Below are 15,428 nucleotides of genomic sequence, written 5' to 3' on the forward strand. Positions count from 1 at the left end.
TGGTTCACAGTCCTCCTGTGTCCAGGAGGCAACAGGATGCAGGATCTGAGAACCACCTCCATCCCCAATACCCTACATGTGGCCAGACTCCTTTCCTGAATTGGGCCAAGATTGGGTATCAGGAGTCCCCTCAGGTCCCCTCAGGTCCTGGTAGTTGCCCAGGGCAGAAAGAGAAGCCTGGTTTTCCACCCCCCTCAGACAAAAATGAGGGCGGGAACTGGAGGCAGCTCAGCCCAGCTTAGTCTAGAACAAGTGCCTGGCTTGTGACTGAGGCCAGCCACCAGGATATTCTCCCACACTATTCCCCCAGTCCCCTGCAGAAAGGGGCTCTGGCCAGCCCCAACAGATCTCAAATTCCCCCAACACCCTATCCCACACACAGACAGAAAAAAAAAAAAAAAAACAGGGAGAGGGGCTATTCTCAGTCCCCACCACACACATGCTATCTCAGCCTACCGACCTCAATAGGCCTAGCCTGTCCCAACACTTCACATTCTGGTTCTTCTCCTAGGTGCAAGCTGACCTGGTATCAGGCCAACTCCCTCACCCTGAGGATGGGAGGTATGGAAGATGGTCCCCTTTCAAGAAAGGGACAGAGGGCAGTCCCAGGGCAGGAAGCATGCATGGGGACTTTCCAGGCACTGTGGGCTAAGAGGAGCATTCCCACTCTACTCAGACTGACCTCAAGAAGTTGCCCCCAAACCCTCCCCACTCCCACAGCCCCCTTGCTGTGGTCAGATTGCTCTCTGCAGAAGGCTACTTGGAGGTCAAAGCTGAGAAAAGATTAAGGGGGAGAAGGTCCTCAGAGGGACTGGATATGAAGGAAGGAGAGCAGGGAGGAGGGAGGGGGAAAATTCCACAGAAAGTCCCAAATCTGACCTAATTTTGACTCAGGGTCAAGGGCCCACTCCAGAATTTCCTCTGAGGACATTCTATCCTGAATGGGGAGCCCTTGCTGCCCCCTCCCCCAGTGCATCTGCCATCCCTTTTCTTATCTCACTGCCCGGAGCCCCCAGGCCCCTGGCCTGGCCAAAGCCTCCCCTGATGTCTGGGCCCAGGCACTTCTCCCTACACCGAGTCCACGTTGCCCTGAAAAGAACACCGTGCTTTCACCACACTCCTCTGTTCCATGTGTGAAGATCCCTGTTCATCCTGCCTGGGGCACCCCCAATGGCAGGGCTGAGGAGTCCTCCTCAGTTTCCAACAAGGAAGCCACCGCATGGCTGGGTACCCAAAACTGCCTAGGAGAGGACGCAGTTTCTGAGCTCCACCTCCTTCCCCTGGGCTGAGGCCTTCCTGGGGAAAGGAACCCCACTGATTAGACATTCCTGAACATGGTCTCCTATCCCTTTTTCATGCAACCCTCAGCCCTAGATCAGAGCAGCACAGCCAAATCCCTGGCAGGACTTTACCATTTGTGAGATGATAGTGAGGTCTGGGAAGGGTGTGAAACTATCTAGAGGTGTTCTTGGCCAGATCCCCAGATAGCACCTCCCACCAGCACAGTCTTCTCCCCAACTATTGAGGTTCTGGGGTAAATTTTGTGCCTATCATAACCTCAGGGACAATCAGGGTTTTATCCTTCCGCACCCTCATCCCCTCTGAGATCTAAATTTAAAAGTCATATTTTTGTTGTCTTAATTGTAAAGAAGTTTATCAAGAAAAAATATTCAAGCAGCAGCCGGCAGGAATGGCCATAACCTCCTGGAGGGGGCTAGCAGTGGCACCTGTCAGTTCCACCCAACTCGCTGCTGGACCACCTCCTGGCCTGGGGAAGGAATAGCTCCCTTGAGGACATAAACATGAGTGGGAGACAGTGCAAATGGCCAGAATCCAGGCAGGCATCACAGTGAGACTGGCCATCGGTAGGTGGACCCAGGGCCAATCAACCTATTTTTCCCCCTGGGTTTCCCACTGTGCACCAGGAAGAATTCAAGGATTCATAGGATCAAGGACCCTAAAAACCTGGGGGTCTGAGCCTGCTGGAGTGTGAGGAGCTATTGTAGTGCACTCAAATATCTGGTACCTTTTGGGTGTGCCCTCCAGGAAGATAACACCAGGGCCCTGGGGTTCATGACTTGTCTTAACATCTTGAGCCCAGGGAAAAGATGCTGTGTGGTCCCCTAACTAAGGGGTGTTAGGGGCTTAGCAGGTAAAAGGGAGTCAGGAGGGTGTTGGCCTGCAGGCCCTCCTGCAGGGGACAGGGGTGGGGCACGGGGGGGGGGGGGGGGACAGGGACAAAGGAACAAGGAAGATTCCTCCCCATCAAAGTAAAGTAGCAAACTTGCTTGGGAAAGGTGAGGGAGAGATGAAGGGTGTTTTCATGCCTCCATACCTTTGCCCATGCTGTTCCTCTCTTCCAAATGTCCTCCCCATCTACTGTCCTCACTTACTATCTGGCAGGTCCTTGTCATTCTTCAAGACACCACTCGAATGTCACCTACACTGTGGAGTCTTCCCTGACCTGCAGAATGAGTGGTTCCCTCTGTGAGCTTCCAGGAACCCCTTATTTACCATGGGTCATTCTGTGTTACCTGTCCCCCCACACCACAAATCTGTTTCTGTGTCTGATTCCCACCTTGACTGGGGACACCCTGAGGGCAGGTGTGTCACAGCCCTGGGTGTTCAACATATGACCCCGGGACCACAGCAGGCCCCAGAGTGAGGGTATGGTGGCCAGATGCACAAGGGCTAGAGGCTCTGCAGTTGGCTAAGACTCTGGCCTAGCCTCAAGTGACTGACCAGCAGCCCAGGCCTCAGCCTGGAGGGTTCCTGGTCCCATTCTCACCCCTGCTGTGCCCACCTCTAAGGGATGGAGAACTTCCCCGGGGGTACCCATGACTCTTCCACAGCCCACCCCCAGTTGCTGCTGGTGCAGGAGGTATGGAAACCAGAGTATACTGCAGTGACCAGGCTGAAGGTGGGGTGGGGCCAGGTACTCAAGGTCAGAGGTTGTCGTACATGCGCAGCGTCTTCTCCAGCTGCTGGCCTACCCGCTGGTAGAAGAGGATCTGCTGGCGCAGGTAACTCTGCATCATGTGCTTAAAGTCGAGCTCACGGCGCTGGTGGAAGTGGTTCATCTCAGCCTGCAGGGCGAAGCCCACCACGCGGCAGCGCCTGCGAATGCCATCTGCTTCATCCTGCGCCATGCGGCCCTCGTCACTCATGCGTTGGCTCTCCTTTACCTTGGCAAAAGCGCCTGGCATAGGCAGAGCAGAAGACAAGGGATGTTAGGGCTCTGATGACCCCAATTTGTTCCCTAAACCCTCTGTTAGTACCCTCAAGGGCAGACAGTGACCTCATCAATTCGACTCAGGCCTCGCTCCCGGACTCCAGACTCCTGGTCCAACTGGGTGTCCCACCAGGATGTCCCAACCCTCACCTAAATAGATGCACCATCTTCCCTCCAAACCTATGGCACCAACAACCCACACCCAAGCAGTCACTGCTCTGCTAGCTACATTCCAGAACTTGGATAATCCTAATTCAGCTCAGACACTACCTCCTCCAGAAAGCCTCCCCTGTAACCCTACTGCATTAGGTGTCTCCCAATGTTCTCAGGTGCCCTAGGTTTCCCTCTCCCACAGCTCTCACCATCCTGCAGTTTCTCTGACTGCCTCCCTATGGGATGTGAGCTCAACATGTCTAGCACCCAGAACAAAGCCTAGCACACAGCAGATCCTGATACATATCCACTGATACATGTTCAACCTGTCCCTCACTGGACAACTACAACAGGCCTCCAAGAACCTCCCCACCTCAGTCCCAGAGAGATTCTCCATAGCACCTGAAGAGCAGCCAAGCTGGGCACCCAGAGTTCCAAGCTTTCCCTGGCTCCCCTCTGTCTGCAGATCAAGGTCCACATCCATTCATAAAGCTCTCTAAAAGCTGGTCCCTGTACCCATTTCACACTGACCCCATGTTCATCAGACACACCCTGCTCTTTCCTAACTTCATCTCTCTGACCCCTGGATCCCTAAGAATAATTCAAAGCCTCCCATCAGGTATACCAGGAGCCTCCCTCAGTGTTCCCAGGAACAATGATTCCCAACCCCATCACACTGCTTATTCTAAAACAGAGCCTCAAAGGCCACCTGGAGTTTTCCTTTGTGTGTGTCTCTCCCACAAACAGATCCTGGCCCCTCCTCACTCAAGCTCCCAGGGGACTAGAGGAGGCCATTGTAATAACCAGGTGACAGATGGAGGGCAGAAGATGAACCTGGGCAGGTGACCCAATTTGGAAGAATCTGAATGAATCAACAGAGCAACTGGTGAATGGATTCCAGTTCTGAATTAACAGTTACTTGACTAATTCTGCATTAAAGCCAATGAGGGGGCAGTTGCTGAGAGGGGGAGGCAGTTTGTCAGGGCCTGGCACTTACTCCCTCAGAGCTGTAGGGAATCCACTGTGCAAAGAAGAATGAGATGAGAAGGGTTTGCACAGTGGACAGCATACCATCAAGTACTTCAAAAGGATCCATTGCATACAAATAACATGCTCATTATCCATACTTCCCATTTCTTCTTTAAGGAGGCTTCTCAGGGGCCTTCAAAATGTGCTATTTTTACAAATTGTTCGATGCATTCAAGATGCATTTATTGAGCATTACTATATGCCAATCCCAGGGCTCTATATCCTGGAAATAACTCTGGGGGCCTTTAGAACTGGCAGCACCACATTAGTAAACAAGTGCATGACTTATTGGCTAACATTGGCATTTGGGGCAGATACACTCAAGTTTGAACAGTCTCCAACGCTGCTCACACTGCATTCAAAATAACTCTGAAGTCACCAGATCCCAGCCCACTCAGTCCTTTGGCCACATTCCTGCTCCATCCCAACTGCTCAGGCCTGGGCAGGAGAAGCAGGATCACTCTAAGACCCAATAAAAGACTTCAGAGCAGGAGAGGCCCTAGAGGCCTCTAGGGCAGCTGCCTGCCCACCTTCCATACCACTGCTCTACAGAGGAAACTGAGGCCATGAAGGGAAGAGACTTACCCTAGGGACTCCCACCTCCTTCCTGCCCCTCACATAGGGGATGCCTGGCCCAGAGACATCCCTCCATAGCTGGGAGGTAGACATGACTTTTCATGCAGGGAGCCCATGCCAGGTCACCCAGGCATTTGTGTGGGACCCCCAGACAATGGACTCAGGAATTTGAGAAGGTTCCAAGAAATAAGGAAGAACTAAACAGGTAAAAAACAACAGGACAAAGAAACTGGAGTTAAGCTTCAGCAAAAGGAACCTACTGGAAGAGGAGACACTAACCAGCCTGGATTCCACCTGCCTGAGAAAGTCCAGGTACAGTGGGTGTGGGCCTGTACTCAAGAGGGCACTTCTTGCCCATAGCCTTGGAGGAAGGAAAGGCCCCCTTTGTTGATGAGGAGATTGAGGCCCAAATAATAGAAATTAATCTATTGCAATTGCTAGGTATCCAAAGACAGACAGGCAAGGAGCCAAGGATAGGGACAAAGGCTATGAGGGTAAGAGGGAGGTGGAGGCCCCACCCTGCTCTCTGTCACCTCTCCACCCTGTGACTCAGGTCTGGGGCCTGGACCAGCTAACACTAAAGTGCCCCAGAAACTAGCCGGGAGTCAGGACTCAGGCCTGTCCAGCATCCCCCCTCTACATTCTACTTTGGAGTCAACCTGAGACCTGAAGACCCAGGGGAGCCTCCTGCCCTGGCAGTTGTCCTGTAAGTTGGGTCTCAGAAATAGGAAAAGGAGGGTCGGAGTTTCGGAGCTCCATGGTCCCAGGCATAGTCCCTAAGCTCCCTCCTTAATCAGTCTTATCCCCACTTCTTGGAGGTTGTAACCATCTGCACCAGGTTGGAGGCAGGAGGTCTGAGTCCTGGTCCCAACTGTGTCACCTCCAGCAAGCTACTGCTCTTGCCTGGTCTACAGGTTTCCCCACATCAAAGGGTACAGGTTGGACTAGATATGATGCTACTGACAACTGCTCATAGGAAGATAATGCTTTAGTTTCCACATCTGTGAAATGAAATAAGAATACTTACTCTCTAGTGCAGCGGTTCTCAACCTGTGGGTCATGACCCCTTTGGGAGTCAAATGACCCTTTCACAAGCGTCGCCTAAATACATCCTGCATAACAGATATTTACATTACAATTCATAACAGTAGCAAAATTACAGTTATGACGTAACAATGAAAATAATTTTATGGTTGGGGGTCACCACAACATGAGGAACTGTATTAAAGGGTCGCAGCATTAGGAAGGTTGAGAACCACTGCTCTAGTGTAATTGAGGTTTGATTGAACTAATATGTATAAAGTACTTAGGACAGCACCTGGCCAAATAAGAGTTCAAGATGCTATGTGCACTTATCTGCAAACTGCTTTTTAGTCACAGCAAGAACCAGCTGGTGGTGGCTCATGGCAAGGATTCTCTTTGTTTATGGAAGCCTAGGAGGGGTGGCAGAGGGAGGGTTAGACAACAGCCCAGAACAGAGGCCCCACCTGTCCTCAGGCAGGTGCCTGGCTTGCAAGAATCACTTTGCCTTGGCCAATCTAGGAGCTCCTTGGCCCCTCCATGCATGCTTTGGTCCTGGGCCTGCCTCCAGTCCACGGAGGATTGCATCTAACTTAGCACTACAGCATCCAAGTCTCCTTCCCTTTCCCTTCCCCTCCTAACTTATCTACTCCAAATAGCCATTCCTGAGGGAGCTCCTTCCCCCATTTATCAGGCACAGTGGACACTGCCTGGGCTGTGGAGTCAGACACACCTGGGCTCCAATTCCTGTTCTGCTCACCATCCCACCTCACTGCACCTTGTCTGTAAAATGGACTCAGGAATTTGAGAAGGTTCCAAGAAATAAGGAAGAACTAAACAGGTAAAAAACAACAGGACAAAGAAACTGGAGTTAAGCCACCCATACCAACCTCCTGGCTTGGGTGTGATGAGTCTTAGGTAGGGGCAGTCACTGTCTCCCCTTGCTGTCCCAGGCCCTAATAATAGTTACTCTGGGACAATTACCCCCAAGGCTGCCAGGAGCTGGGCAGTGTGCAGACAGGCTGGTGAGCCTCATTTCAGTGCCAATCAGACTCCATCTCCCATTTTACTAAGGTAAACACTGAGGGGAGAAAACTCTCTTAAGGTCACCTTAGAGACAATGTCTATCCAAATCCTGGTCTCCTGATCCCATCTAGGACTCCCACTTCCTTCCTTCCATGACCTCTCCCACACGCTCACCATCTTGCAGACACCCAGACAAGCTGGACAGAATCCTGGGGGACCCAATTTTCCTCCTCCTTCCTCTGAGAAAAGGCTCTACTTGCAGGGCCAGCATGGCTATGGGCCCCCAAAGCCGGCCCAATTCTGTCTCAGCCAGATTACAAGCCTCCTCCGTAACTCACCAGAACACAGGCCTAGGAATGGCAGTGCAGAGTCCAGAAGGAGGAAGAATAAACCCAAAAGGGCTTTGATTATTGGGGAGAATGTCCTCCAGGTAAGGGGAGGTGGGCTGGCCTCTGCCTAAGCTTGAATACATCACCCCAGAGAACTGTTGGTCCCTGACTCTTAGAAACACCTCAAGTGGCAAGAGGAAAGTCAGAAATGGCCTCTCTCAGCTCTGTCTCCCAGCCCCTGGGTCAGAAAGGCCAGTCTGGCTTCTACTCCCTTCTACTTAAGTGCGTACCTGGGAGCCCTGGGGATAGGGCTGCTTTCCTGCCCTCAGCTCTGCCCTGGGTGAAGGTCCCCAGCCACCACGGGGGGGAGGGGGGGGGGGTTGCACAGCTGTTTAATCACTGTGCCGCTGCTTCCCCCTCCTGCTGCCCAGTAGGAACACGCCATCCAAGGAACTGGTTGAACCAGCTTTCCCAGGCCCTAAAGCAGCAGTGGGGGTGTGGCTCCATTCCAAACCAGGGCCACCAGCCAGCCAGGCCACCTCCCTGCCCTATCCCTGCTCCAGAGCTCAGAGCCAGATCTGAGGCATCACTCTGTCCTCAACCAGACCCTCCCCATAAGTCTCCCTCCCCCACCTTGAAGGCCTAAGAGCTTCACCCTCGCTTGTTTTATACATCAGAAAACTAAGACCCCAGAGACAGGAAGGCACTTTTCAGGGATACACAGCAAATTGGGGGAAGAGCCAAGACTAGAGCTTAGGCCTTGTGTCTCCTGAAGCTGAAAGAAGAGGGAAGGAGGAGGAGAAGAATGGGGAGATGAGAGAAAAGGACAAAGAACAGAAAAGAAAGTGAAGGGAGAAAGGAAGCTGAGAGCTACATAAGTTCTAGAAGTCAACCTCCTGTTAAAGGAGAGCAGGGCTGGTTTACACCAGACTCTCCTGGGTACTGAGGTAGGGGGTGGCATTTGCTGACCCCAGGCTCAATCCAGAGGCCTAACTCCTGACCCCACCCAGAGGAAAACTCGCAACCTAGCCAGGCCTGACCTCAGGCCTAGGGGCCAAGGAGCCAGACCCACCCTACAGATGCCCTAGAGATGTTCTTCCTGAGTTACCAAGCAGCCCCAGGGAGGACCACACCTCTCTCCTGACGTCTGCCCTGCCTGTTGTCTCCAGGACTCAGTTACCAGATAGGTCAGATCAGGATTCACTGCTCAGGCAAGAAGACAGCCAGGCTCAGGAAGGGGTAGTTAGATGGGCCATGTGCCCCTGGTTCCTCCCTAGCCCAGCCCAGGTGCCCCTGGGTGACCAGAGATGAGTCACTTCCCTGCCAGTTCCTTGACAGCCCCACAGTAACAGAGAAGGGCCCATCCTGTTCCTCCACCACAGAGGGACTGTGAGAAATGAAAACACAGCCAGGTTTGGGAAGTGGCCAATATGAATGTGTGCTTAGGGAGTCACAGGAGGAAGGGACAGTCTCAGCTGTACCATGGACTCCCTGTGCAACCACTCTTCTATGGACACCACCTTCTATATCTGCAGAATGGAGACAACAACCCTCCCTACCCAGATGGGAGCTCACAGAAAGGATATGCAGTGGTGAGAACAGGTTCTGAAGGAGGTGAGCTTGTGAGGCAGTGGGAAGACAGGCCACACTGTGCTTGTTATCTGAGTCTGTATCCGTGTGGGCTCCTCAAGGGCAGGGCCTAGGCCCTGGTCATCTCCGTGTTCCCAGAACCCAGCCTGATACTTTCAAGGGCTCAGTGTATAATGCGTAAATGAGAAAATGAGACAGAAACAAAAAAAAAATGAACAAAGAAAAGACAGCAAGAAGGTAAACAGTGAGCCTCATAAGGATAGGGACAAACCTATTCACATTAATATCACTACACCTAGAATAGCATCTGCCACACAGTAGGTGCCCAACACACTTGTTGAATGAATGAACAAGACAGAGACAGAAAGACTAGATGAGCTGTTCCATTCTGTGTAGGCCATGCTCACATCCCCACATCCAGCAGAGTACAGATTCAGTAAGGCTCTCCAGTCGTGCTGTACTGGCTCTTACCTTTCTGCAGGTGAATGATGTCAGGAAAGTTGGAGAGCAAACCCTGGTAGAGAGACAGCATGTCGAGCATTTGGAAGAGGTCATTCTTGGGCTGCTCAGCAAACATCTCACCAACAGTTTCATAAGTACGGCCCGTGTGAGAAATGGCACTGTTGAGAGCCTCGGAACTAAAGGGGGGGTCCATCTGAAAAGCATGACTGATGGCCTGGAAGGCATTGCCTAGCTTCTGGAATTCTTTGCGGAAGCCTCCCACATGCTTACGTACCAGCTCCAATGCTACAGTGCTGAGCTGCAGGACACTGTCATCCATCTTCTTGCTGAAGGCCTTGAAAGTGTCCACACGGTCCTCCACGTCCTGCAGGTCTTGGTGCTCCGTGGGGATCTGGAAGGTGAGGAGGAAGCTGGCACCAACCATCTCATCCTTCTCTGCCCGGCGTTTGCCCATCTTCCACTGCTTGTCATCCAAGCAGCTGAGGAAATGCTGGAAGCCCTCATATTGGGACAGCACAGGGTGGCTGGTCATGTGGTCCATCCAGAGGATGAGCCGCCGCTTCCGCTTCTCAATAAAATCCTCCTCAAAGCGACCTGTGGCCTGCTTCTCTGGCAGGTGGGGCACAGAGATGACAGTGAATTTGTGAAGCAGGCGGTTATAGAGCCAGTCAAAGTGCTTGTACCGCCGGTAGACAGGGGAGCCAGCATGCGTGGGTGTGAGCTTGTAGGAGATATAACTTTTGATGCCCTTGAATTTGGTCTGTTTGGTGGGATCTTCCACAGAGCAGGCAAATGGGTGGGGGTTGGCCTTCCACTGAGGGCCACGAGGGCCCATTTCAATGGAGTATGTCTCAGCAATCTTGGCCATAATGGGCACATCACCCAGGATGAAGGCCTCCACTCCAGAGCGCACAAAGCATGAGAAACGGTTGAGGTTGCGCCCCACCACACTGCCTCGCTTAGCAGATGCCAGACTGTCCTGCCGCTCCAGGTGTGGCTTGGGTCGGAAGGCCATGTGCTGGCTGGGGTAGGCACCAGGGTAGGAGAGATTGAGTGGGGAGTACCCATTGGTGCCCATCCCACCAGCCCGTGGTTCTTCAACCACTGTGCATCCATCGTCCCAGTCGTCCCAGTCATCATCATCATCATCCTCGAAGCTGCCCTGGTTTGAGAGGAAGCCACTGCCCCCACCACTCGCAAGGTTGGCCACACTGGAGCTGTCATACATGCTCACCTGGGTGCCTGGAGAGCCTGCAGAGCTGCTGGAGTAGTCAGCATGGTTGAAGCTGGTGCCAGAGCTAATAATCTCCACATAAGAGGCGGGGAAGAGTCCTGTCTCACCAAGGCTGTTCTGGCCCTGCAGCCAACCATCCAATGAGTTCTCACTGAAGATGACCAAATCCTCACCCTGCTGGATGTTGATTTCCTCTTTGTTCTCACTGTGGAAGTCATAGAGGGCTCGGCCTTTTAGTGCCATGGCTGGGCCAGTGGTAGAGAAAGATGAGGAAAGGGTCCTGCCCAGAACTAGGATGTCCAAGAACGCACTAGCAAACAAAGGCCTGCCCCAGCAGCTGTCTCTCAGCCCCTAATGTAGGTCTCAGCACCCAGAGATGCTGTCTAGCCCTCTCTTCAAAGCTGTGCCCATGGCCCCAAAACTTCCCTATCACAACTCCCAGCACCTGTCTGGGGGCAGGGGAACCTCATATCCATAGTCTTCTTCCTACCCTTGCTTGACAGGCCCTGAAGGGGAGTTTCTCTCTCCTTCCACTCCAAGGAGAAAAGTCAAGTGACTTGGAGAAATGAGAGGGCAAAAATTCCACTTTCCACTGGAGCAAGGTTCTAAAACAAAAGAGAATCACTCGGAAATCACGGTTCAAGACCCTGGCAGCTGTGGCTCCCAGCTCCTTCTGGCCCCTCCAGGCCTTGGAAGACTCTCTCACATTCCTCCCCAGATCTGCTCCTTCCTCCTCCTCCTCCTCCTGGGCCACTGGGTTTACAAAAATCCAGAAAATCCAAAGGAAAAAGCAGCAGCCTCCTTCCTGAATCGAGTCCAAGGGTGGATGTGTCCAGCTTCCCAACCAGCCAGGCCGGGGAAAACAAGGACTGCGGCTTACACAACAGGCCGCCAACTCGCCGACCCTGGCGGTCCAGGGGACCTCCAGCCGGCTCGGGCGCCGGGTGGGGGGGGGCGAAGTGGCGTTCAGGCGACTTTGCCCAACCAGCTGAGTGGCCCCTTTTGTTTGCCTAATTCCTCAGCAGTTTCTGAGCCTGACCCGATAGAATCCGAGGACCCCGTCCGAAGGTATGCCGCCCGGCGCCGGCGTACAGACCCCCGCCCGGCCAGCACGCGCGCGCACACTCAACAGGAGTTTGCAGAGTGAGCTCCAGGGAACAGATGGCGCCCGGCCGGCCGGCCTCCGTGCCTCCAGCCCGCCTCCTCCAGCACTTGCAGTCCCTCCACACCGCCAGCAAGAAGCCAGCTTCAAAAAAAGGGGGGGGGCGATTGGGGAGGTGGCGTCCGCGGGGAAGGAGGGAACAGGCGGGGGCGGAGGGGGGGGCGGGTTGGGGAGTGGAGAGAGAAAGCAGGCAAATTCTACGGCACTTCCGCGAAGCGCAGGGCTCCAACGCCGACTCCGCCCTCCCGCCCCGCCAGCTCCTGGCTTCTTTCGTTCGGGCAGTGGCCCACACTAGCTCCAGGGAGATCGGGATGAGAGAGGAAAGAGACGACCCAGGTAGTAGGGGGGCCCGAGCCTCCAGGACTGTCGGCCTTCAATGGGAGTTACCTCTCGCCCCGAGGGTCTGGAGCGTCGCGCTCTCCCCCGCCAGCCACCGCCGCCTCCTCGCCTCCTAGACTCCGGTCACCCTCCTGTCTTTTCCGTGACGCCAGTGGATGAAAACCCCAAACGTTTGCAAATTGAGAGGCTGCAAGGAGGGTACCAGAGGAAGGGGATTGAGAAAGGGGGCGTGGAGAGCCGCAGACACTCGCTCCCACCCCCTCACCCCTCCGTCCCTGTCCCTGCCCCAGCGGGACTGGGCGGCGGTGCAGGCCTGGACTGTTCTGTTCTCTGAAGCCTCGCCCACCCCGGCCGCTCCCCGAGCCAGCAGCGTCCTCAGGAAGAAGCCGGAGCGGCCTGGGATATTGGCCCCTGCGGATCCTAGTACCTCAGCCAGAGCCAGGAGCACCCCTGCCTTGGGAAAGTTCTTTCATGGAAAAAGAGCAAGACCCTGAATCTTGTAGCGACAGAAACAAGCCCAGACACCACCCGGTTCCATGTTGCTTCATGCAGTGGTGAGGACCGGGTGTTCAGTCTTTGGCGGCAGCAGCAGCCAAAGGGAGGGGGTAATCGGGAGTAGGCATACAAGAAGAGGCACGAAGGATTTGATCCTTGCTCAGCCCATCCAGACCACTTTGGGCACTGACTGCCAGGCACTGTGCCTACAGCACAAGTCATTCCAGGTTCCTGCCCTAGAAGGCTTACAGTTCACCCTCTTATCCTTAATTCATCCATTCTGTCTCTTTCATTCATTCAATAGTGCACTGAAGGAAGCATTAACTAAGTAGCTATTCTGTACCAGGTCCCTGGCTACAAAGTCGAATGAGATATTGTCCTTACCTTCCAGGGGCTCAGGTGTGTCTGGACAAGTAGACAGAGGCTCTTTGCCCAATGTGACCAGTAACATAAAATGTGCTTGGGAGTGCACAGAACCCAGCCTGGATGGAGCAAGGATCAGGGAAAGCTTCCTAGAGGAGATGTTGTGAGGCATAGGCCTCAGTTCCTACTCCCCTTCCTGGCTATGCCCTGGAGCCTTGCCTACCCCTAGCTAGGATTCCCCATCATTCTCACTCTTCCCACTTGATGCAGATTAACTGGCAGAAGGCAATACTGCTAAAGGTGGACACCTTTGGCTGTTTTGAGGGGTGTGATTTGCAGGCCTCTAGCTCCAAAACTCAAATTCATTTGTGCAGTGAGTAGATCCAATTCCCTGTGCAGGGCTGGTATTTGACCCAACTAAAGTATTTTGTACAAACCCCAAAAGCCCAGGTATTAATTTGCACAGAGAAATAGAACTGTCAGGGAAACCTGAATTTTTGCACCAATGGAATAAAGCAGTTTGGGCTGCTCCTTGGGAAGCAGTTACCAGAAGGTTAGCAGAGTGAACCTGGAACCCCTAGAATGAGAAAGGGGATGGTATGTCAAGTCTCAAGGAAGAAACCTTGAATTCTTATCCCCCTCTACAGGGGTAGCCTTGATGCTAAGGACTCAATTTATCCCAGTATCACCATGACCAGAGTCTGAATACATGATTCTCCCAGCTGCTTTGGGATTCCTCTTTTCTGTGATCTCTCTTCTGTTCACAAAGCTTCTCTCCAAGCTGGGTTTAACAATAGCAGCTACTTCCTTAGAGACACTGTTGTAAACATCTTACCTTTATTAGCTCATTTAACACAATTGGGATTTCTGTTCATACAACTAGAGTCCTAATCCTGCACCAGCCCCTTGAGAGACCCCTAGCCACCACCTTGATGGTCTTTAATTCTCACACATTTATAGACCAACTATCTTTGCTTTACTCCCACATCTATTCTGCGTGGGTTTTTCTAACTTTCAGGTGCCAACCTTATTTCCAGGTACTTATGGAAAACTTCAGCCTCATAGACATTTCCAGAACTTGTATCTTCCATTCCCTCCCTTCCAGGGACTCCCTTCAAGCCTAGGAGTTACAGAGCCTCTGGTCACATGTATCTGGAAACCACTAACCTTCGTGGTTTCCCTACATTCTGTCCATTCTGATGGGAAAAGTTCCTTTATTAAATTCTCTTCACATTATTATAATTGGAGTATGGTCTCTTTTTCCTGCTGGGACCCTGAATCCTGCATCAGAAACAGCATCCATTTCCCCATCCAGGCATCCAACTTTCCTCCTTTAGGAAAGGAGTCAGCAAAGGAGAACCATGAGACTCCTCTTTCATCAGCATTTTACTGCTGCCCTGATGGTCCTAGCTATTATCTTTCTCACCTAGATCACTGCAACAGCTTCCTAGTAGTCTGTTTCCACCTCTGCCTCCAGATAATCTGTTCTCAACACAGCATCAGGATGATCCTTTTAAAATACAAATTAGCTGTCAATCCTGTACAAAACCCTGCAGTGCCCTTATCTCTCTCAGCATAAAATGTTCTTACAAGGGCCACAAGCTTCTTTATCTGAATTCCCTTTCCTGCCTGCCTAGCCCACTCTGCTCCAGCCAAGATGGCTGTTACTCCTCTTCAGACATGCCAGGCACATTCCTGTCTTAAGGGATTTGCACTGACTGTTTCCTCTTCCTGAAATGCTCTTCCCTTAAATATATATAAGGCTATCCCTAACCAGTTTGGCTCGATGGATAGAGTGTTGGCCTGGGGACTGAAGGGTCCCAGGTTCGATTCATTCAAGGGCACATGCCTGGGTTTCAGGCTCAATCCCCAGTGGGGGGCCTGCAGGAGGCAGCCAATCAATGATTCTCTGTCATCATTGATGTTTCTATCTCTTCTCCCTCTTCCTTCCTCTCTGAAATCAATAAAAATATATTTTAAAAATTTTTTATTTAAATATATATGAGGCTAAACCCCTATAAAATATCACTTCAATAAGACCTACCCTAACATATCCTATTTAAAATTACAGTCCATCCTCACCCCAAGCCCTCCTAAATCCTGCTGAGTTTTGTTTCATAACACCACCTGATAACAATATATAATTTACGTATTTATCATGTTTGTCTGGGGAGAAGGAAGTTAGCCAAGAGTCCTGCTGCAGACATGTTGAGCAAGAGTTGGAAGGGGGGAAAAAGAGTTGGAAGGGAATGAGGCTAGGGTAATATAAAAAGTGGAGATAAAGTGCAAATTGGGAGAAAATATTTGTACTACATATAACTGGTTAAGGATTAATATCCATAATATATAAAGAGTACCTTCAAATCAATTAGAAAAAAAGCAAGCGATCTATATGAGTGGTTATTTGTTTGTTTTTTA

General features: G+C 52.1%; 1 protein-coding gene across 2 annotated transcripts; it reads right to left on the reverse strand.

Annotated features, from left to right (window-relative positions):
- Positions 1-2,945: 2,945 nt before the first annotated feature.
- SNX33 (sorting nexin 33) lies at positions 2,946-10,894 on the reverse strand (the record flags this gene model as incomplete). 2 transcript variants are annotated; one of them, XM_081084489.1, is made up of 3 exons in its annotated part: positions 2,946-3,199; positions 9,427-9,469; positions 9,692-10,894. In XM_081084489.1, the coding sequence occupies 3 exons, from the start codon at positions 10,892-10,894 to the stop codon at positions 2,946-2,948; spliced, it is 1,500 nt and encodes a 499-aa protein (XP_080940615.1). The 2 variants fall into 2 exon arrangements, with proteins under 2 accessions (XP_080940615.1, XP_080940614.1); XM_081084488.1 differs by having other exon boundaries at positions 9,427-10,894.
- Between the last annotated feature and the right edge of the window lie 4,534 nt (positions 10,895-15,428).

The sequence above is a fragment of the Myotis nattereri genome (assembly GCF_964212035.1).
Source record: "Myotis nattereri genome assembly, chromosome: 1".
Taxonomy (NCBI): Eukaryota; Metazoa; Chordata; class Mammalia; order Chiroptera; family Vespertilionidae; genus Myotis; species Myotis nattereri.